Source organism: Euprymna scolopes, chromosome 31, assembly GCF_053919585.1.
Source record: "Euprymna scolopes isolate OS-2025 chromosome 31, ASM5391958v1, whole genome shotgun sequence".
Taxonomy (NCBI): Eukaryota; Metazoa; Mollusca; class Cephalopoda; order Sepiida; family Sepiolidae; genus Euprymna; species Euprymna scolopes.
The window spans coordinates 88,086,819-88,111,715 of NC_136512.1; the positions used below are offsets into that span (position 1 = coordinate 88,086,819).

The 24,897-nt window shown below is 32.4% G+C and overlaps 1 protein-coding gene across 1 annotated transcript in view; it reads right to left on the bottom strand.

The window, feature by feature from the left end:
• Positions 1-295: 295 nt before the first annotated feature.
• The window catches only part of LOC145255845 (malate dehydrogenase, mitochondrial-like), a 48,891-nt gene continuing 24,289 nt past the window's right edge, over positions 296-24,897 (bottom strand). The window contains exons 2-8 of the mRNA XM_080114587.1: positions 24,642-24,894; positions 23,675-23,784; positions 20,920-21,045; positions 10,880-10,984; positions 9,149-9,220; positions 6,006-6,158; positions 296-731 (exon numbers count right to left, since the gene is read on the bottom strand). Of these exons, the coding sequence (XP_079970713.1) occupies positions 600-731; positions 6,006-6,158; positions 9,149-9,220; positions 10,880-10,984; positions 20,920-21,045; positions 23,675-23,784; positions 24,642-24,894 (951 nt within the window). The 3' untranslated portion in view covers positions 296-599. The remainder of the gene's footprint in view (positions 732-6,005; positions 6,159-9,148; positions 9,221-10,879; positions 10,985-20,919; positions 21,046-23,674; positions 23,785-24,641; positions 24,895-24,897) is intronic.

The following is a 24,897-nucleotide window of genomic DNA, read 5'->3' on the forward strand; positions in this document are numbered from 1 at the left end:
AAAAAATAAAACAAAATTATTTTTTACTTGTTTTTATTAATTTTTTTTGTCTTTGAAAAAAAAAAAAAAAAATTTTTTTTTTTCTTCTAATGACTGGGAAAAAAAAAAAAAAAGTATATAAATCACAGGTGACTTAACAGGGTTTTTTTTATTTTATTTTATTTTTTTTGTTGATATTTTTTTGTATTGTATTTTTTTTTCTTTTTTACATGTCCCCCCACCCCACCCCCTCCCATTGCTTTGCCCATTAGCAGAAAAGAAAAGAAAAAAAAATAACCGTGGAAAAATGTTCCGGTTGTTTTCTTTTTTTTTTTTTCTACATTGAGGAGGAAAAAAAGGGGATAAGGAGGGGGTGCGTCGTAGGCCTTTTTTTTCCAACCAAGTCAGTGAATAATTATTATGTCTGATATTAAACATGTAAACTGTCGGTCAACTTGGGAGAGACAAGCAAAGTGAGGCTGACCGAGAGACGAGGGCAGGAGGACGAGGGAAACAATCTAACAACGACAAGCTTTTCTTGCTGTCCCATCTTTAATCTCGTTCTTCTCTCCTTCTGTGAGGGGGTGGGAGAGAGAGGAGGCGGGGTGTTGCCGCATCATCTACTGCAGGTTCTTCACAAAGTCTTCTCCTTTTTTGATATTTGCCTCTAATTCTGGTAGCGCCTCTTTTATCAGCTGAACTTCATATTCGATGAGTTTGCCGATTCCAAGATTCTTCTCAACGCCATTCGGCTGACAAAAAAAAAAATAAAAAAAGATAAAATAAATAAATTGCACACAATATTGATTGCCAGCAGCAAATCACAGATTGACCGTTTGGTTACTTTGTTTTATGGCATATCAACTCTCTATGGATTATTTAACGTTGAATCCAGAAAAAGTTTTTATGTATTTCAAATTGTTTACACCTTCGAATATTTATTCATGATGTTTGGTTTGGTTCTTTTGTTTTACAGCATATCAACTCTTAGACATCAATCTGTATAATTTACAGTTAATATTATTTTTGAAATAATGTCTGTCAGGATCAATACTATTAAAACAAAACCCCAAAAAAAAAAAAAAAAATGTCTCCTTTTATAAAAGGATTCTCATTGACAGCTAAATTTTGTAAAAATAAAATCCTTTTATTTAAAATTGTAGTAATTTAAAAAAAATCTTTTTATTTAAAATTGTAGTAATTTAAAAAAAATCTTTTTATTTAAAATTGTAGTAATTTAAAAAAAATCTTTTTATTTAAAATTGTAGTAATTTAAAAAAAATCTTTTTATTTAAAATTGTAGTAATTTAAAAAAAATCTTTTTATTTAAAATTGTAGTAATTTAAAAAAAATCTTTTTATTTAAAATTGTAGTAATTTAAAAAAAATCTTTTTATTTAAAATTGTAGTAATTTAAAAAAAATCTTTTTATTTAAAATTGTAGTAATTTAAAAAAAATCTTTTTATTTAAAATTGTAGTAATTTAAAAAAATCTTTTTATTTAAAATTGTAGTAATTTAAAAAAAAATCTTTTTCTTTAAAATTGTAATTTAAAAAAAATCTTTTTCTTTAAAATTGTAATTTAAAAAAATCTTTTTCTTTAAAATTGTAATTTAAAAAAATCTTTTTCTTTAAAATTGTAATTTAAAAAAATCTTTTTCTTTAAAATTGTAATTTAAAAAAATCTTTCTTTAAAATTGTAATTTAAAAAAATCTTTCTTTAAAATTGTAATTTAAAAAAATCTCTTTCTTTAAAATTGTAATTTAAAAAAATCTTTTTCTTTAAAATTGTAATTTAAAAAAATCTTTTTCTTTAAAATTGTAATTTAAAAAAATCTTTTTCTTTAAAATTGTAATTTAAAAAAATCTTTCTTTAAAATTGTAATTTAAAAAAATCTCTTTCTTTAAAATTGTAATTTAAAAAAATCTTTTTCTTTAAAATTGTAATTTAAAAAAATCTTTTTCTTTAAAATTGTAATTTAAAAAAATCTTTCTTTAAAATTGTAATTTAAAAAAATCTCTTTCTTTAAAATTGTAATTTAAAAAAATCTTTTTCTTTAAAATTGTAATTTAAAAAAATCTTTTTCTTTAAAATTGTAATTTAAAAAATCTTTTTCTTTAAAATTGTAATTTAAAAAATCTTTTTCTTTAAAATTGTAATTTAAAAAAATCTTTTTCTTTAAAATTGTAATTAAAAAAAATCTTTTTCTTTAAAATTGTAATTTAAAAAAATCTTTTTCTTTAAAATTGTAATTTAAAAAAATCTCTTTCTTTAAAATTGTAATTTAAAAAAATCTTTTTCTTTAAAATTGTAATTTAAAAAAATCTTTTTCTTTAAAATTGTAATTTAAAAAAATCTTTTTCTTTAAAATTGTAGTAATTTAAAAAAATCTTTTTCTTTAAAATTGTAGTAATTTAAAAAAATCTTTTTCTTTAAAATTGTAGTAATTTAAAAAAATCTTTTTCTTTAAAATTGTAATTTAAAAAAATCTTTTTCTTTAAAATTGTAATTTAAAAAAATCTTTTTCTTTAAAATTGTAATTTAAAAAAATATTTTTATTTAAAATTGTAGTAATTTAAAAAAATATTTTTATTTAAAATTGTAGTAATTTAAAAAAATATTTTTCTTTAAAATTGTAATAATTTAAAAAAATCTTTTTCTTTGAAATTGTAATAATTTAAAAAAATCTTTTTCTTTAAAATTGTAATAATTTAAAAAAATCTTTTTCTTTAAAATTGTAATAATTTAAAAAAATATTTTTATTTAAAATTGTAGTAATTTATAAATAATCTTTTTATTTAAAATTGTAGTAATTTAAAAAATAAAATCTGTTTGTAAAAATTTCCCTTGGCCTCAAAATCAACAGAGATTTAAGTAAAAATTAGCAACATCGCAGATGCATTTTTAAAATCAAAATTTAATGATGGCATTTATTATTCTTGGAAACGAAACATTAGTTTTAATTGAACTTTATAATTATTATTATTATTATTAAATATTTTTAAGGAAAACAAAGTTTGCAATTTTTATATTCCTTTTATTCTTAAAAAGTGAAAAAGAAAAGAAATTAGACAAAGTAGTAACTCAGGCAGAATATATAAGACATTTATAACTGTCTCCATTTGACAACAGGAGAGCTTGGCATTTGTCGGGAAAGTTCGACAAGTAAAAACAAAAAAGTCTACTTGAATAAAAATGGTTGGATATCAACTGAAATATTTGATTTATATTGTTTTCATGTATTAAAAATATTTTTTTCATAAAATTCTTAGCACTGGATTTGACGTTAAGACTATATTTTTAAATCTGTAGTGCTTTTTAAATATTAAAATACAGGATTTATAACAATACAATATATTTTCCATTTACTGTAATGATAAAATAAGAGTCAGTGATTATATAAAAAAAATAAACCTGAGAGGGGGGGGGCGGAGTATATTTCTATCTAGATATAGAGAAATATACCCCCCCCTCTCTCTCTCTCTCAGGTTGATTTTTTTTAATTACTGATTATTAGGGCTGTGACAACAGCATATTCTTTTTATTGTTTTGACTCTCGAGTATATATCCATTAATATCTTATATGTTTTTATATAGACTGATGTGGTTCTCGGTTGATTGACTGTGTCTTACTGCGTCGGATATATATTTAAGAATGAAAAGAATATTCCATTGCCACAGCCCTACTCATATATATATAATCTTTTGCAAAAATATTGTAATATCATTTTCCACCGTTTTATTGCAAAACCTCAAAGAGTGAAGCATACATCCTGTAATGTTGCCTTAAATAAACATGAAATCAATTTAGAAACCCCAAAGGAAATTCATTGTTGGTAATGACAAAGCGTACCAAGTCAAAAAATAGAGAAATCATGTTATTGACTTGCACAGTAAATAAACATGCAGCCAACAAAATATGCAAGGTGTATTGCTTTGCTGCTTTTTAACATGGATGAATTAAAATTCAAATAAACAGTAGCAACACTTTTTTTTTTTTGGTGGTATTCGCTCAGAATCAGGTATTTTGCTTTCAACTAAAAGTGAAAGTTTATAGGGAATACAAATGTACATACAATCTGCAGTAAGCATGCGTATCCTGGTAAGGGGAAGATAACATATAGCGTCTACTTTTTCCAAATGGTCACCCATCTTGTACTGACGAAGCTCATGACAGCTTAACTTCACTGGTCCAGTGGGAACTGGTATGTGAACATGATTGTGCTATGTGCCAAAAATAATATTTTTAAAATTGGATTCTTTTTTATGCTATTTATTTAATGTCAATGTACAAATTTAGATTTTATATATATGAGGACTTATCCAACAAGAGCCAGATTTGTTAAAAGAAAAGAAAAAGAAAAACAAGGAAAAAAAAAAGAAAAAAGAAAAGGAAAAGAAAAGGAAAAGAAAAGGAAAAAGAAAAGGAAAAGAAAAGGAAAAAGAAAAGGAAAAGAAAAAGAAAGGAAAAGAAAAGGAAAGGAAAAAGGAAAAGGAAAGGAAAAGGAAAGGAAAAGGAAAGGAAAAAGAAAAGGAAAAGAAAAGAAAAGGAAAAGAAAAGAAAAGGAAAAGAAAAGGAAAAGGAAAAGGAAAGGAAAAGGAAAGGAAAAGGAAAGGAAAAGGAAAGGGAAAGGAAAAGGAAAGGAAAAGGAAAGGAAAAGGAAAGGAAAAGGAAAGGAAAAAGAAAAAAAGAAAAAGAAAAGGAAAAGAAAAGGAAAAGAAAAGGAAAAGGAAAGGAAAAGGAAAGGAAAAGGAAAGGAAAAGGAAAGGAAAAAGAAAAAAAGAAAAAGAAAAGGAAAAGAAAAAGAAAAGGAAAAGGAAAAGAAAAGGAAAAGAAAAGGAAAAGGAAAAGAAAAGGAAAAGAAAAGGAAAAGAAAAAGAAAAGAAAAAGAAAAGGAAAAGAAAAGGAAAAGAAAAGAAAAAGAAAAGGAAAAGAAAAGGAAAAGAAAAGGAAAAGAAAAGGAAAAGGAAAAGAAAAAGAAAAGGAAAAGAAAAGGAAAAGAAAAGAAAAAGAAAAGGAAAAGAAAAGGAAAAGAAAAGGAAAAGAAAAGGAAAAGAAAAGGAAAAGAAAAGGAAAAGAAAAAGAAAAGGAAAAGAAAAGGAAAAGAAAAGGAAAGAAAAGGAAAGGAAAAGAAAAGGAAAAGAAAAGGAAAAGGAAAGGAAAGGAAAAGAAAGGAAAAGAAAGGAAAAGAAAAAAAGGAAAAGAAAAGAAAAGAAAAAGAAAAGGAAAAAAAAAGGAAAAGGGAAAAGAAAAGGGGGGAAAAGAAAAGGGGAAAAAACAAAAAAGTACAATGATTGTGGCAGTAGTCATTGTCATAATCACAGTAATCGAGTTGATCCCTCATCTTGTAATGTCTGTGAAAGCGTGTGGGGGGGGGAAAAGATCTCTGAAAACACATCCGAGTAGTTTTATGAATAAGGGTGTCAGCATATCATTACTAGGGCTATGATAAGAGAATATTCTTTTATTTTTACTCTCGAGTACATATCAGTTAATATCTTATGTTTTTAGATAAGGTGATGTGGTTCTCGACTGATCAACTATGTCGGATATATACTCGAGAGTCAAAACAATGATGAGAATATTCTCTTGTCATAGCCCTAATCATTACTATTAATGCCTTGTAGAGGATTATGCTGAAGACGACTGCATGTGTAGCACATGACATAAATTAGTGAAATAGACGAGGATACTTCAGTTGATTTGACATTTTATTTACAAGGAAGCAACACATAGAATGATACGATTTAGTCTTAGTCCGAAAGTTAGCTCCCTTGACAGAATTCTTTCATCCTGACACAGATTAAAAACCAAAAAGATTTTACCAGCTAATTTGTCACTTGTCACTTGGGACTTCCTGTGACGTTATTTCCATTAACACGTTAACTAAATTTTGAATGGAAATTAAAGTTTTAATTTAACATCGCACACGATACATTTAAAACATCCTATGCAATGCACTTCCACAAAAAAAAAAAAAAAAAAAAAAAAAAAAAAAAAAAAGAAGATAGGATTCAGTACTTACGCCCAGCAGAAGAGGTGTGGAGAAATATTTGACTTCCGTTTCATCAGATCGGACGAAGGCACATTCAACCTTGCCTTCCATTCCAGAGAGAGCCTCCAACATAGAAAAGGTGAAACGAGCCCCGGCGTAGGCCATTGACAATGTGGCGGAACCCTGAAAGGCATCACAAGAAATGTTGCAACTATTTTCAAAAGAATTAGAAAGATTTAAGACTGATAAAAGTATAGAAGAGAGTATCAATGATGTTGAGATGGGGTCAAAGGTCGTGCAGGTCAGAATTATGTAAAACTGTATAACAAACAATACATCAGAAATAAAAGATTTTTAATTCAGAAAATTTTTTAATTTATTTCAACCGTACAAAGAATTGACAAAATTTTGGATGATTTTCAAGTTTGGGAAAACAAAAAGCATTTTAAAAAGGTGACTAATAGGAATTTATTAAAGCTTACATTTCTAAAAGTTTTATTTTTTTATTAACATGAAAGTTGTTGCACTATTTTTGGCATAATTGTACTGAGTACAATCAAAGATTTGGACGATTATATTTATAGCCAGAGATGATAAGAGCGAACCAATTAGGTACAAGAGTCAGTGTATAAAATATGCTGAATCTCTTAATTTTTCAGTCATAGCTTTTTGTCTTGACAAGAGAGGAAGGACACTGCTGATACTGACTGGATTAATATTTATTATTTCATTATTACTACAAGCAGTAGAAGATGTTTTCTTAAACCAAAATCAAATAAAATAGATAATTTAAGGAATCGGAAAATAGGCTCAAATTTTCCCGATTCCAATACCCCAAAAAGTTCTGATTTTTTCAATTCCTGATTCATCGTCCCAACACCAATTTTTTTACCTAGAATTATTTACAATTCAAAGCTTCGTTTATTGGATTAATGCTGCCAATTTTTGCTCGAGACAATTACATTTAATTATTCGTGATTTTCTCTCCAGAAGTTATTTCTTTTGTCATTTCTTTTTGAATCATTTTTTTTTTTTGGCATCTAAGCTTCAGCCTCTGTCCCATCGACGAAACGTTGTATCCCTCTGCCTGTTCTACAAGTATTTTAATAGTGAATGCTCTGACGAACTGCAGACACTTGTGCCCCCACGACATAGACACCCTCGACAAACCCGACAGGCAGCTAAATCCCACCCCCACACAGTAGAGATCCCTAGATGTAAAAGATCTTTCTACTCCAGTAGTTTCTTCCCCAGAACCGCTAGACTCTGGAATTCCATTCCAAGTTCCTGCTTCCCCAACTGTACTGACATGCAGAAGTTCAAGTGCAACGTGAACCGACATCTTGCTGCCCAAATCCCAACATAGTGCCCCAGTAGTTGCTGCCCCTGATAGTAGCCCCCTACACCAAAGTGGCAATGCGCCTTGTTTGGGGTGAAAATGTATAAAAAAAAAAAAAAAAAAAAAATTACAATATTTCAACAATCAATACTTCCAATTCAGGAATATTTTCTTTTTAATTCAATCTTTTTATATATATATATATATATATATATATATATATATTTTACTTATATAATGTTATGGATTAGTAGTCGAGGGCGTAATAGAATTATTTGTTTATTATAATAAGTTGTGAGTATATGTCTGGAGGGTTGCTGGTGTTCCTGTGTTTATAAGATGAAACACAAAAAAAAAAAAAAAATGAATTTTTCAATCATAACATTTCATCTTGAGATAAGGGAACTACGTTCTGCTAATTCTGACTGGATAATTTTTTTTTTTTTTACCTGGAATTATTTACAATTCAAAGCTTCTCTAATTGGATTGGTGCTGCCAATTTTAGCTAGAAACAACTCCATTAAATATACACAATTAAATAATTTTCTTTTCTCTACGATTCAAATATTTCTTTTGTCATCCATTTTCAGATCATTTTTATTTTATAACAAGAAAGATTCTACACTCTCAAAAAAGCAATCAAATAATGTTCATCTTCCTGAATAAACCACCGCAGAAGCAGGTTTTAAAATCGTAGGAAAGTTGTCTAGCCAAGCAAAACCTGGAATGGAGTGATTAGACAAGGCCAGAGTGAAACTTGGAGACAGGTGAACCATGAAAATTGGAGATCGAGTCCATGTAATATCAGAAAACAACTGAACCCTGAACAAGTGATGTTAAATGAGTAGAAGAATTAGGATGAACAAAAATTAAATTCTTGTGGTAAATTTGATTATGAATGAAACTTCATTTTTAGTGACATTTTTATAAGTGCAACGTTCCAGATACATCAACGGCTTTTGTCACGAAAATCTAATCAAACTTTTGATCTGAACACTTGTGTGTATTACAGATAAGTTATTTAACGATGAAACAAAACTGACTATAACTGATTGTGAACAATTAATTGAACACAAGTTGAACCTCTTCACTTAAAAAGACAATAGTGTAAAATGTCTTATAAATCTATCAAATTGTTTGGCAAAATATCTGCAAGATTTGCAAAGCTTTCAACAAGATTTTAACTATAAATCTTTAGAACTGTATTTTTTTTTATAAATGGAAATTGCTCAGGACAAGGATTTAAGGAGCTCAAGAAAAGAAAGTATGAACCAGGCAACATTAAATGTCAGATGAATAGATTAAAACCCAAAAAACAGCATTGTCAAATATATCGCTCATAGAATGCAAGAACTAAGACAATGAGGGAAGCGGTAGTTATGAAGCTGACGGAAGAAGTAAACCCAACATCCGCTTTCTATTCTGATTTATTAGAATTGGGATTAGAACAGAAATAATACAAGTTATTGCGTTCATGCAAGGGAGATAATTACAACAAGTCAAACTTATTGAACTCCTTTTACAGCTGTAGGTCACATAAGTCAGGAGTATATAGAACAAGTCTTCCAAATCTATAGATTTTATTAAGAGTTTTGAACTGAAAAATATTTTCAAAGAAAAAGTTATTCAATTTTAATTTACAAATTGTCTTTAAAAATGCATATATCTTTGGGAACAATACATAAGAGGTTCATACCTTTCCCCAGAGTATTGGTGCATGCATTGCCCCAATCGATTAATGACTGAATTTGAACTTTAATCAATAGAAAGTACAACCAACGAATCTAATGAATGGGTTAAATACAAAAAAAAAAAAAAAAAAAAAAAAACTCACGGCTCCTGCTTTGGCTTCCACAACTTCTGTGCCAGCATTCTGGATACGACGAGACAAACGTTCACGCTCTTCCTGAGGAGGGAAAAAAAAAAAAAAAAAAAAAGAATTATAAGAGGAAAAAGAAAAACAGATTTCAGTCAAATATCATCGACTAAATTTGTTGAAACGTATTTGGATTTTGTTGATTTCGCGTTTACTGATAAGAAAAACTTGGAGTTGAAAAACCAAACATAAAAACACTTATGGTTCTACGGAAATATTAAATGATGATTGACCCATGCATTATACATGAGCGAATACATTTAGTACCATGAACTGATCATAAAGAAATTGTATAATTATTTATAGCAAGAATGAGAACTCTATGGTTAACCTGTATGATTTATTTACTATTGCCAGTATCTTCAAAATAGAAATCCGAACGGTTCAACGCTCGAGGGCACAGCTCAACATATCAGACGACCTCTTCCGGTCATGGTTATGGTCTTTGGTGTGGTTTCAAGTGAGAGCCACATCATGCCACCTCACATCTTCGAAATTGGCTTGAAAGTCAACATCAAAATGTACCTGGATGTGCTGAAGAGTGTGGTAATCCCCTGGTGCAATCAGGTGGCTGCTAGCAGACCCTGGGTGTGGCAGCAGGACTTGGTGCCGGCCCACAAGTCCAAAGAGACACAGGCTTGGCTTTAGAAGGAGTGCTACGACTTTGTATCCTTCTCTCACTGGCCCACCACCTTCCCCTGACCTGAATCCGCTGGACTACTTCGTTTAGTCATACGTTAAGAACATCAACATAACCTTCCACAACACCAAAGCCAGCCTGATCACCGCCATCAGCCGAGCTTCTGCCGGCACTTGTGGAAAACGCATGCTCCCAGTTCTGGACCCATATCGAGGTGGTGATTGAGGCTGAAGCTGGCTACATTGAATAGATGTCAGCTCTACTGCATAACCAAGTTACCTCAATTGATTTTTTTTTTTATTAAAAGTTTTAAAATAAAGTTGTGTTGTTTTTTCTAGAACAACAAATTTTATCATTCCACCCTGTAATATTATTTTGAAATAATGTCTGTCAGGTCAATACTATTAAAACTAATTCTGATTAAATATTCAGCTAAATTTTCTTTAAATAAAACAAATACGGATCTTATCTAAAATTGTAATAATTAAAAGAATTAAAAAATGATTTGTGAAATAGCACACCTGAGGTTGATGCACACACGCACATTTTAAAGTTGCGCTCAACAAAACAAAGCAATTGATGTCAATTACACGACCCTAATGTAAGAAGCATTCCCTTTCACATATGCATAAGAAAATTTTTAATTATGATTTTATTTCGTTGCAAGAGACATAATTCAACGAAAATGGTTTTCAAGTAAAAGTGAGTCGAATTAAAAAAATGTTGGACTCTTGTGAAAACTTTTGGGAATTAAATCCACGTGTGCAGCAGATATTGTCCGACCAAGATCGCACAATGCTGAAACAGAAATCTTCCAATGAAAGACCACTTTATTTGCATTCGACAAGATGGCTCCATAAAATTAATATGCAAAATTGATAAGATTTTATGGAAAGGATGCAACCAGTTTGAAATGTAAAAAAAAAAAAAAAAAATTGGTGCTAATTTCTTTTCGATACCTTAATGAGTTGATCAGTTTTTTTTTTTACCTTTATTTTTAATCAACTTAATATTTCTAAAAATAGAAAAAAAAAAAAGTGTCTACTTACTTGTGGGAAAGACACCGGTGGTGTCGTCTGTGAAATCAGGGGGATAATAGTCACACCTGAATGGCCACCAATGACAGGAACACTTACTTTTGATACATCCAGACCCTTAAATTAAAAAAAAAGAGTAAATTAGAATTGCAGAATATACAAAACTCTGAAGCCATGATAGGGCAATTATTTTACAAGAAAAAAAGTTGAGCATGCGGGTTCTCCCTCCACGAGTGAAAAATTTACTTCACCATGACTAATGTTTGTGCAAAATTAAAAAAAAAACAAACCCTCAAATCATGTTTATTGAGAAAAGTGAACAAATGAACAGACGGAGAGGAGTGAATTACTAAGTCTAATCCCTCCTTTGTCAGGGGGGACCAAAAGAGGTGCTTATTTAGAATTACATTTAGTTAAACAAAAATGTCATATTCCAAAAACCATATAAATTGATCAAGATTTTTTAAAAACCCAATTTTATGAGAAAGCCAGGAGAGGGCACATTGTTTCAAATTCGTGGGCAACAAACATACTTAAAACATCTAAATAATGGCATACATAGCAATAGCTGGATGATTGAAGAAAAGAATCTTTTTAGATTTTTAAAATTTGAGTAAAAATCAAGTTATTTTTGTGTCTCAAGAATTTGGATATTTTCCTACTTAAAATCATATGTGTTCCATCACATTTTTTTTTACACTACTGAATATATACTTCTTGAATTTGTAATCTATATATTAACTAGCAAGGGGTACCCCGCGTTTTGGGTGTGTGTGGTCGGGCAGTGGTGGTGGTGGTGGGGGTTAATGAAAACAGAAAAACAAACGTTAAAAAATGTGAAAAACACATGAGAAATGGCTTAAATAACCCCGCTTCAATATTAAAATTTAAAAAATCGAAAAAAAAAAAAAAAAAAAAAAAAATTGTGTCGCCTTTTCAAATATTTAAAGTAAATCAGGTTACAACGTTGTATGACGCATGCGTAGAAGCGAATTCATCATGAGGAGGGTTTTTGCTTTTCTGTCTACAGACTCGAGAGTTGACACAGGGGGTATTGAGATTTGGGAAAATCTTTTTAATCGATTTTTGGCCAAAGATTTTGCTGTTAAGGGGTCAAAGTTCAACAATTTGACCTTTGAGAACTCTACCAAACTCTTCCGCCAATTTTGGGTCTAAACACTTGAAATTTTAGATATAGATTACTTGGGCATGGATCTAACTTTATAATTTGAGCCCGAAACAATAAATGTTAAGGGGTGAAATTTTACATAAAGTGTATTCAGACATAGGGCAAGCTTTTTAATCGTTTTTTATTTTCTGGAAATTTGGCTTCCAAGGGGTCAAAGTTCAAATGATTTTACCCTTGCAGTCCCTAGCAAACTATTCAGCCAATTTTGGGTGTAAACATTTTAAATTTTACATAAGAGTATTCAAACATGCAGCAAGCTTTTTAATCAGTTTTGGGGGTGAAAATTTGGCTGGCAAAATCAAACTTTAAAGAGTTGACCTTTGCAGACTCTACCAAACCTCTTCTGCCAATTTTGGGTCTAAACACTTGAAATTTTAAATGTAGGTTACTTGGACATGGGTCAAACATTTTAATTTGAGCCCAAAACAAATGGGAAGGGGTCAAAGTTAAAAACAATTTGATGTCGGCAGTCTCTACCAACTTTTCTCTATGGTAGTTAAGAAAGCCTATCATATAGAAAGGCATAACTGTACATATTCACATAAAGTTATGAACAGTATATAGGGCAAAGCCAGGCGGAACTGCTAGTATATCTATAAAATTGAAATTGTTTGTGTGTGTACATGTCCCGATCAAATTACTCTGTCAATTTTCAGTCTACAGACTCAGGATTTGACATAAGGGGTATTGAGATTTGAGAAAATCTTTTTAATCGGTTTTTGGCCAGAAATTTGGCTGTTAAAGGGTCAAAGTTTAATGATTTGATGTTTGAAAACTCTACCAAACTCCTTTGCCAATTTTGAGTCTCAACGCTTGAAATTTTAGATGTAGGTTCCTTCGACATGGATCAAACTTTAACTTGATTTGAGCCCAAAACAATGTTAAGGGGTAAAAATTGGGGTCAAAGTTTTAAAAAAAATTTGACCTCTCAGTCAATTTTTGGTTTAAACATTTGAAATTTTACATAAAGTGTATTCAAACATGCAGCAAGCTTTTCAATCAGGTTTTGCCCAAGACGTCAAAGTTAAAAGAGTTGACCTTTGCAGACTCTACTAAACTCCTCTGCCAGTTTTGAGTCTAAACAATTGAAATTTTAGATGTAGGTTACCTGGACACTAGTCAAACTTTATATATCCATGGTGTTTTTCTTCTTTTTCCAGACAGCATTTAATTCACATTACAAATACAACAAATATATTTTTAAATATTGTACTGACATTTTATTTTCTTAAAATTATTTCCCCTCAAAGAAGTCTTGAAATAAAAACGTCAATGAAAATAATTTTGATTTATTCCTTTTTTGATCATGTAAGGATATTATTTTCATCACGCATGCATATGGAGAGAGAGAGAGAGAGAGCATGTCAGAAGGTGATGAAAAAAATCTATAAAGTGCTCGATCGTGGATGTGAGAGCTGAAGATACAATATTTATTACGACACTAATATATACATATTTCAAGGTCGTACCATTGGTTTCGTTACGCCGAATCAACCATAAGAGGTTGGAAAAAAAGGGCGTAAGTTTGTCAGCGGCAATGAAAAACTGAACCAATGCAATCGTACGACCTTGAAATATGTATATATAGTGTCATAATAAATATTTTGTGTGTGTGTGTGTGTATATATATATATATATATGTTGTTTGTTTTGGTTTTAGCGATATGTTTTGAATGAATTCAATTATTTACGAAAGTGCATTTTTACCTAAATGCGAGTTGGGAATAATTTTCCCTTTAACCAATTTGGTAACCCCCCCCCCCCACATGGGGAGCGGTATATATATTATTTTTAAAATGTAATTATCCACTGACATGTTTCGTCGTCTACAACTCATCAGAGTGGCGGAATATCTCGCTATATTCAGCCACTCTGATGAGTCGCAGACGACGAAACATGTATCAGTGGATAATTACATTTTAAAAAAAAATATATATATATATATATATATATATATAGGGTGAGCTAAAGGTAGGTGGACAGTAAAAAACATTATTCCAAAGGACTCCTTAGTATTTTGATGAAACATTTCCATAGTAATGTTTTTTTTATCTTACTGTCCACCTATTTTTGCCTCACTACACACATTATTAATATTACCTCAAGTTAATTCCTTACAAATTGTTTCAATAGACAGGATAAAAATTATCTGTCCGTATCGTCAGATGATTCAAGTTAAAATAAAAACAAAAAGGAAAGATATAAATAAAACGTTGAGGGTATGTTATATATATATATATATATATATATATATATATAAAACCTATCCTCAACTACCAAAGTGTTTATTAAGCCTATAAATAAAATCCTATTTGATAACCGATCAAAGTATCAAGCAAAGATAAATACTGGACCATTACACACACACGTAGATAGCAAGTTTTTTCTTTAAAACCGGAAAAGTTTTATTGCATAGGTTTAGTGAACATGAGAAAAATCTGTGAGGGTGCAGGATTACTTTGACCAAGGACAAAAAAAAAACAAAAAAACAATTCAATGTTATCAGTAATTTAAAGATAAGCCATGACCCTCACATGTCATTATGCATGCCCAGGCTTTATGTCATCCCCGTGGTTACCCAGATGTTAATGGGTAAATAAGTTGCTGATAATTTGGGAATTTTCTTTCAACTTATTAATCGTTGTCGACAGAATGGTTAATCTGGCAAAGCGTTGTTACACCTATACTATAAATCTATCGATAATGGAGATTTTGTCTGAAATCGAACTTATCCCATTACTTCTGCTAATGCATTTTTTTTTTCAAATGAAGCCACTTGATATAAGGAATGAAAAGAAAAACTAATCAATAGTAAGTGTTAGATGGATTCTGACCAAGAAAACAGCAATTCTTCTTCCTTTACCAGAAACATCACCCATGAAGCTGCCAAAAGTAAACCCAAGATACACTTTCTACTCTCCTTGTCAGTGTTGCAACGATGTTCAGTCTAATCGGACCGAGCCGGCTTCTTTCCTTGCTTTTCATCCCGAATCATGGCAGTCCACGCGCATGACAGTCTTGAGCAGACCTACATCTCAAAGCGTGTTTATGCAGCTACAACCTGCAGTTACCGTTCTATAGCAAATGACCATCCGTGCATGGCAGATACAATGTAATCGTATATTGACAGATCATGGTGGATCTAGAAGAGTCAAACCTCGCTAAAAATTCCCTCTATGTTTTTATGGACAGTTGTAGTTCATGTGCCAGGGTCATCTGCTTGTGGATGACCCTGGCACATGAACATTGCAGAAAATTTCAAGAGGTCTGCACCACAAACTGACGGTTACTTTAAAAAAAAAAAAAATTAAAAAAAAAAAAACTCAAAAGAGCCATATTACTACTGGGAACATGGGGGGGGGGGGCTATTATTTATTATTTGGGATCATATTTAACAGGGGACTGTGGAGGAGGAGTCGAGCAGCGAAATTTCTGTTTACATTACATTTAAACTTCTGCAGGTTAGTAGTCAGGGAAGCAGGAAACAGGTAGGGAATTCCAAAGTCTAGCTGTCCAAGGGTAGAAACTATTAGAATAGAGAAGGCTTTTCAGCATCTAAGGACCTCAACAGTGAAGGGGTGGGATTTTGCTGCTTTTTGGATTAGTGAAGAGTATGTACGTAGAGGGGGGCACAAGTGCTGTGAGTTCATCAGAATACATTCCATTAAAGTACTTGTATAACAGACACAGGGATGCGACATTACTGTGATAGAACAGAGGTTAGAGCTTGGTCGATACTGCGGAACCTATTAATTTTGAAATTCTTTGAACCGTGTCTAAGAGGGAGAAACTAATGATAGATGCACCCACTCAGATGTGACAACAACCCTTCATGCATCTGTTGGATAATCTGTGTCAGACAAGTGTTACAACAGGGTGGAACCAAGGACCCTCCCACATACACTTTCACAATATTTTTTCCTTATGACAAAATAAGTTTTCAGATCCACAGGTGCTCGGGCTTAGACGATGAATTCATGAATTAATATAATCTTCCTTCAGTGCTCAATTCAAGGTGTGTGGGACTAATATTTGTTATCATGAGGTCATCCTCAAGCACCTCCTTCAGTAGCATACATCGACAAACTAAACGTTTTATATATATATATATCACAAAAATATGCGACCAGAGCTGGAGGATGGTATTGCATGTAGCTATTTGAGGTTATTAAAAAGATTGAAGCACAGGGAGGAGCAGGTACTGCATGAATCAGGAGTGAAGGAAGTAAGTTTATGGAACTTCTGTCATCACTAACTAGCAGAGGGTTACTACTGGTGACCAAGGAAGAGTTTATCAAGCATGTGTATGGAGCGAGGCGATATATGCAAGTGAAATTTGGCTAGTGAGGGTTGAGGACATGCGTTGCATAAAGGGAAATGAGAAGGAGAATGATACAACAGATGTGTGCACCACAGAAACTTTGATGGTTTAGTAGTGTTGAAAGAATAGATGAGAGTTTTTGGTTATGGATTCGTAGATGTAGATGAGTTGATGTAGAGGAGTCAGTTGACAGAGGAAAGCCAAGGAAAACATGGGTGGAAGTGATGGATAAATCAATACCTGGCCAGAGATTGAACAGTTTGCAAGTAAATTTATAAAAGACAACACATGCCAACATGTAAAACAGTTGATAAATCAAATATGATTGTTTAACTAATGCAGATTATATACAATAACATTATTCCTTCCCTCTTTTTCTCACCAGCACCAAAATCCCACCCCTTCATTGTGGAGATCTCTAGAGGTCAGAAAACCTACTCTAATATTTTCTTCCCTTGGACTGATACACTTTTGAATTCTCATGTTTACTACTGTACTGATATGCACAAGTTTAAATGTAATGTGAACAGATATCTTGCTGCTCAACTCCCAACATAAGTGTCCCAAATAATAATAACCCCTGCTGTCCAATTGGTACGATGCATTATTTGCAATAAATAAGAGTTAAAAATAAAAATATTTTTATTTCCCTCTTTTTTCTCAAGATTTCTTCATGCAAAAAAACAAGCTGAGCATGCAGAGTCCCATCCCCAAATGAAAAATTTACTTTCACCATGACTAATGTTTGGGCAAAATTTTAAAACTCCAAGGCGTGGTTATTGAGAAAAGCACAAACAGACGAATGGGAGTGAATTACTAGGTCCAATCCCTCCTTTTTCGGAGAACGAATAATGCAGATTTTGAAACAAGTTTGGACTCGGGATTTTCTTATTTAACGCACAAAAAAAAAAAATAAATAAATAAATAAAAAATGTCTTAATCATTTTTGACAACAGAAATTGTTTTCTATAGCCCTTCCTTTAAAACGTGTCAAAACTAGTTTGCTTCACACATGCATTTACAATTTAAATGATTTTTCATAAAAAAAAAAAAAAAAAAAATGGAAAAAGTGCTTTGTGTATATATGTACAAGGAACGTCCTAAAAGCAATACCTGTTTTTCTTTTCTTTTTTCTTTTTTTTTTTAAATTCCACCCAAATGGATCAAAGGGAATTAAAATTGCATTATTATGATGACTGAACTTACACATTCATGACCTGAAAATTTCATCTCTCTATTGCAGATATTGACAATGTGAGACTCTAAGAAAGCAACCCATTATAGACCTGCATCAGAGATGTTTCATTGAATTCCTGGCAAAAGTGCATTAAGAATGATGGCGACTATGTAGTAAAATATATTCTGGAGCATAAATGTTGCTTCTTTTAATGGTATCACTTAGTCTTCATAGTTCCTCAACTTTTTGAGTTAAAATAAAAAAGAAGAGGCTTTACTTCTGGAATGACCCCCTCCGCCATCATATATATATATATATATTAGCAAGGCAGCCAAGGTTGCATCAGGATGTAGACATTAATAATGGGGGTGCGTTTAAAATCATTGCGAGAGATGCACCCTCGTTGTATCTAAAAGAAAAAACTGATGTAAAAATTGTATGCTCTGTTTTATGGCAATCATTTGCACCAATTGAATTTTACCATATTTTTTATTTATAATGGAGTATGCTCCCTAAAAATTGGGAGATCCTATTTATAAACGCCGCCAATAAGAACTGATGAATCAAAGTAATTCACGTTCTGCTATCAACCCATTCAAAACCAGAATTGCTTGATAAAAAATGTTTTTTTAGCATTCTAGCACATAATTTTTTCCTGTCTACACGAGAAGGGTCTGTTGCTCTTTGCTTACAAAATTATAAAGTCCAGAACCTGTACAGAACAGCTACCACTGAAAATTCTTCATATCCACGACTTGTACAGAATAGCTGCCCATCAGAAACTCTTCTGAAATTAAACATGGCTTCCAAAAAGTGTGAATGGTTCTACATAAAGCCTTCACCATTATAAACAAATCATGTGTGGGTTTTGGACAACTTAGTTGCCTGGACCTCATACATCAGGAGAGACCATTTATATATATATATGTGTGTGTGTATGTTCAATATGTAAATTTGTTATTCCACGTTGGCTTCAAAGACGATTGGTGCATGAAGTACAGAAACAATGTTCATTTTGTAATTATTTTAATATTTCAGGCAGTTTTCTGTTCTTTATCAAAAACCGAAATATCTTGTGTATCATTTTTTTGACAAAGAGCAGAAGACACAAATATACACACAGTGACAATGATAGCTTTTTTTTTTCATTTAGTGAGTCTGGGACACAAAAATTTGTTCCAGAGGTTACAAGCTAAGAATCCTCATGTATAACAAATCTATTACCCGAGACAAATCACAAAATGAAATTGTTCAATTACAAAGAAAATGATAGATCATGTCAGTTATCCTTATATCAGGTTGACAAGAAAGTTCTTGCAGTTTTTAACTTTTCACATGAACATATCTCGGCTCAACCAAAAATTTATTGATCAAAATAAACACCATCAAAAGCAACACGCTTTTTGCCAACGGAAAACAAGTGTATTTATGTCAGTAACGTAAAAATCTTGCATTCTGGTGGTGATGAACATATTTTTTATATTGCTTAGGTTGTTGAAGCATTGGTAGTTGGTAGGTGAGATGTCTGGAGAGTATGGCAGATGAGGCAGAGTTTCGGAGCCCAATTTGTTCAACTTCTGCAGGGTCCGTTTAGCAGGCATTGTCATGGAGAATTGGGCCTTTTCAGTAGACTAATGCTGAGTGTTATTGAAGTTTCTGATGCATTTCATCCATTTGTTCATAGTACTTCTCTGCTGTAATGGTTTCACCTGTATTCAAAAAATTAATGGAAGAGACCGGTCGCAGATCACCAAACAGCATGAACTTCTTTTGATGCAACTCTGGCTTCGGGAAGTATCGTGGCGCTTCATCAGCATTTAACCACTGAGCTGAGCATCACTGGTTGTCATAAAGAACCCACTTTTCATCACAAGTCACAACCTGGTCAAGAAACGGGTCATTCTTGTTGCATAAAAAGAAGATGACACTTCATAACGGCATTTCTTTTGGTTGTCATTTAATTTGTGAGGCAACCATTTATCGAGTTGTTTTATCTTTCCAGTTTTTCTCAAGTGGTTGGAAATCGTTGTATACGTTACATCTAATTTAGAAGTTCTCGAATAGTAGTGCATGGATTGGCTTCGATTAAGGCTCTTACTTGATTATTGTCGATATCTGATGGCCAACCACTATGCTCACTATCTTCAAGTCTCTTGTGGCCGCCACAAAATTTCTTAAACCACCACTGTGCAGTGTGTTCAGTAGTGGTTCCTGGTCCTGTACAGTGTTCTTTCAGGTATTGTTATACATTGCCGATGCAGGGTGTAGCTATCAACCTGTCTACATATAATCCTTTTACATCTTTAAAAGTTTGCAGATATGACTATCTCCCTTGTTTTTACATCATCAACTCAGATTTTTTTTAAGTTGCACTGGCTGGAATTGTAGAAGAGGAAAGAAGAGGGAGATATAGTGAACAGAAAAGAACTAATCTGGGATTTTCTTTATATTCAATTGCATTTGCAACCCCCCCCCCCTTCAAATAATTTCAAAGTTCAATGAGAGATTTTTTCCCTCCGTACAAAAAAAACAAAAAAACATCACACTTAAATTACAATAACATTTTGAGATAATTTTATTTATGGACTGTTATCTTCATTTTCATGGTTGTTGTTTCACCACATTTCAGCCAACTCATCCTTTGGCCTTCTTCAGGTGATTAACCACGACGGGATTGGAATGGCAAGTGTTAACTGTATCCACAGTAATTACTGCCTTTCATAGTTGTCTCACCACGTTTTGGCCAATTAATCCTCTGGCCTGCTTTGGGTAGGATTGAAACCGCTATCTTCAGACAAAGCTCACCTGAAACTGTAGAGATTCAACATCTCTATCCACTGCGCCATGAGCACTGAAGCAGGCCAGAGGATTAGTTGGCCAAAACGCGGTGAGACAACTATGGAAGGCAGTAATTACTTGGGACACAGTTAAGAGACTCATTCCTATCCCATTGCAGTTAACCCCCTGAAGAAGGCCAGCAGATGAGTTGGCTGAAACGTGGTAAAACAACTATGGAGATGAGGATATCAGTCCGCAAATAAATAAACACTGTCATTGTTAAACCTGCAGATTGAATGAACTCCTCACAAGACTGATCTTATTCATTTTGGTTCCTTTTTCAAAGTAACACGATTCACTTTTGGTTATATAACAAGTGTAGTAACTGTTCTGATACTATACTTATTCTTTTTTTTTTTTGTCATCAAAAAAAAAAAAAAATTCTTCTAGACTTTGGTAATTTTAATTGTTCTCACAATCTAGAGGGCAGCCCCCCTCCTTATTATTTTTTTTTTTTTTTTAGGAAGTTGGATTTTTTCCACAAAAAACATTACCATTACTAACAAGGTAAATTAATAGTGACTCACCCTAGCTTCTGCGATGAATGTATTGGCTCGGACAATATCTAAAGTTGTGATGCCAAATATTCTTTTAGGGTCGTAGACACCTCGCTTCTTGAACACTTCTGAGGCAATGGGAACTGTGGAATTGACCTGAAACAGTAAAAAGTAAACGACACATTAAATGGCAACTTTGGAATAATTAGATTTAGATTCATTTTAAATACAAAACTAATGAAAATGTTGGACGTGTTGATACATTCATATGCATTAAAGTAGAAATATCACTGAGAAAATGGCTCAATTACAATTGTACGCCATAAAATTAGAATTCTTGTCCAGAATTCCTTCAGATAGAAAAAAAAAAATCTATATGAGGTGCATACCTATGAGGAAACAAAAATATCGTATTCCAAAAATCACATAAACTGATCAAGTAGTTTTATTTTATTCAAGAAAATCATTTTTAAGAGATTAATGGTAATTCTTATGTGCCGCTGCGTTATCCCCCTTTGTTTCTTGAAATTTTTCAGAATGACAGGTAAGGCAGTATAGGGTTTTTCTGTAGGAGATGTCTCCCAGAACTACTTTCGCTTTTTTTCGTTCCCATGCCCCGACATCGAATTCATAACAGCAGGCCGAGATCAGTGGACCTATGTTCTTTTTGTTTATTTTTATCTTATATTTAACATATTTGAAATTGATATAAATTTTTGCACAAGATAATTAAATTAAAACAAGTCATTCTTATTTTAAATTTTTTTAATCAGGTAAAAATTCAAAACTTTACTTGATTACTAAATTTAAGTTATTTTTTCATGGTATTTTCAAGTTGAATTCAGGTTTTACGATTTGTTTATTAAATTGTTAGGTAATTTACTAGATTAGCTTTCAATTTAGTAATCAAGATTTTTACTTGATTAAATAATTTGACAAAACTGGTTTTTGTTTTAATTTAATTATTTTTATTGTACAATAACATTAGTTTGAAATATGTTAAACAAAAAAAAAAAAATTCTTAATGACCGGTTTTGTAGAAAAAAAAAAAATCCACTGATATTGGTCTGCTGCTACAAATTCAGAATAGGAGCATATGACAAAAAAAAAAAAAAGCAGAAGTAGTTCAGAGAGATGTCTCCTACAAAACTCTTCTCGGATTCTCATAAAATTTGAGTTTTATTTAAAAATAAAACTTGATCAATTTACTCAATTCTTGGAATATGATAAGCTTTGTTCAGTGACAAGCATGTACAAAAATTTTCTTAATATATTTTTTTAATATATTTTTTTTTATATAACTACGAATTTTGGGCAACCACCATTAATAAAATAACTAAAAAGAAAAACGTCCAAAAGTGGAAAGTTAAGAAAAAAAAAAAAAAAAAAAAAACTATAGAAAGAAAGGAAAATGATGGGGGTTATCATGTGACATGACATGTGCTGTCACTTTCTTCCTCTAAGATTTCAGAGACATATTTTCTGATGGCCAAAACCTGTACTTTAACAACAACCATAGTTCACTGGCAGGAAATACAAAAGCAAACAAAATGAACGATAAAAAATACTACTTACTACTTTACAAGATGTTGGTGAATGCATGTTGGTCACCTAGGCAACATTTTGCCATCTTTTCCACTAGTGCACAAAAAATCAGATGACTTTTAACTTGAAATAGCAGATTTCATCATTTGTGAAGATTTCATCATTTGTGAAGATCTCCATTAAGTCAGACTCCATCCACACACATACATCTGGGTTACCATGTGGTCACCTCTTGACAACCCTAACCACTGACCCCAACGCCATTTCAATGATCTTCTTTCATCTTCTATTTTCCATGTTGTCTCACATCTTGACCGCTGCTGAGGAGAGCACATACAGGTTCAAAAGTATGTAAAAACTCACACACACACTCCGACACATTCTGCATATGGATGCGTCTAAGGGCTAAAATTCGCACCTTAGTCACCTGCTGAGGCCATGTTCATCAGTTGGTTGATCAATTCATTTCCCCACCTGCTTTGAGCCGCAGCTTGCATTCAACTGTGCTCAACTCTTCAGCACATCCAGGTACACTTTGCTGTTGACTTTCATACCAACTTTGAAGATGTGAGGTAGCATGATGTGACCTTCACTTGAAATCACACCGAACACCAAAACTGTTGCCGGAAACTTTAAGCTGTGCCTTCAAATGTTGAACCATCTGAATATGCACTTTGAGGGTGCTGGCAATGGTTCTGTTGCTATAACTTGGATTGGTAGAGAGAACGAATTGTACAGTAGTGCATCTCCGATTTCACTCGTTGAACATTGTGTCCTTTTCAGACATGACAGAAGGCTCCTATCGCTCTTAGGATTTGTACGTAACTGAACTGGCCAATTAGTAGATGGTCTGCAACAAAACCGATTTCCATCAAACGGAATTGGAATCATGTTGTCTTTTCTAGAGCAACAATTTTATAGTTGCACCCTGTATATATGTTTTTTTTTTTTTTTAAATTAATTTAACACTTGGAAAGGGGAATAGCGGTGATAATATCACACACTGTGCACATTAGTCAAGTCGCTGCCTGATGATATCTGTTGTTTGATTGAAACAAGTGGCTATTTGTAGCAGCGGGATGTGAGCATGTTTATATAACAATAAACAAGTATTATCAGCTCTTTTTATTGAGCACTATCTAACAACCTCGTTGAATTCATTAGTCCATTACTTTTGAATATAAAAAAACCCGAATATATATATATATATATAGAGAGAGAGAGAGAGAGATATACATACGGGATTGGTGATGATTCCAAGCATGGCTTTTGGGCAAAACTGGGCACAAGCATCGGCAAGGTTGGCAACAATTGATGCATTTGTGTTGAATAAATCATCTCGCGTCATCCCTTAGAATAAAAAAAGAAATTTGTTTTTAAATAAAAAATTCAAAGAAAAAAAAAAAAAATGTTACTCATACTGAATAGGGACCATGTCATTGTTAGCATATACTTTTCTTTATGAATTTCACACACCGTACCGGTACCCAGTTCCATAAATAAACGTAATAACTAGCAAGACTACCCAGTGTTGTCCGAGGTAAAAATGTAACATTTCTATTAAACTTTATCGCTACTTTCATTGGTTTCCTCTTATTCCAACTTACTTTCGTTTCAGTCCAGCCCATTCGCCTCTCGTTTTTGAGGAATGAGTTGGCATAAGGGAATTAACTCCTTGATTTAAAAAATCAGAATGGCTGGAACACAGAGTCCCCTTCTCTGATGAAATCTGTGTTTAGGGTCCAAGAATAAATGTTTTTGTTTTAATGCTAGATATTATTCATCCAGGGCAATGCTGATCAAACAAATACCAACTTTGTGGGTATTTGTTTTATCATTGTTGACTTTTAGCTGAACATGCAAACATACACCCATATAACTGCCCTTTATATAGATGGTATTATCACCACCACAAATACGAGTTTTCATCAAAACATTTTTTTACCGATGGATTATCATTTATCAAGGCTAAGAATTAACAACACGAACAGTTTATAACAAGTGTTTATCAACATTAGATTTAAAGAGGACCATGTTGTAGTTTTCAGCGAACCACTTTAGCAGCAACATATTCTACAAAAGACACACACACACACACACACACACACACACACAAGGAAACTTGCAACAAAAACAAAATTGATCTTAGCGGTAAAGATAAAAGCATAAACATTCTCGAAGAAAATGAAAAGATGTGGGTGCCATACCTGGTTTTCTGGGGACACCGGCAGGGATGAGGACAATATCAGCTCCTGTAACTGCGCTTTCAAGCTCACTCGGTCCCATGTGACCGGTCACTTTCGATCGGGTTTCAATATGGCTGAGATCTGCAGCCACACCGGGTGTGTGGGCAATATCAAACAGCGCCAAGTGGCTGACCAGAGGAGTATTCTTCAAAAGTAAGGACAATGGCTGACCAATTCCACCAGCAGCACCAAGAACACAAACTTTGGCATTTTTCTG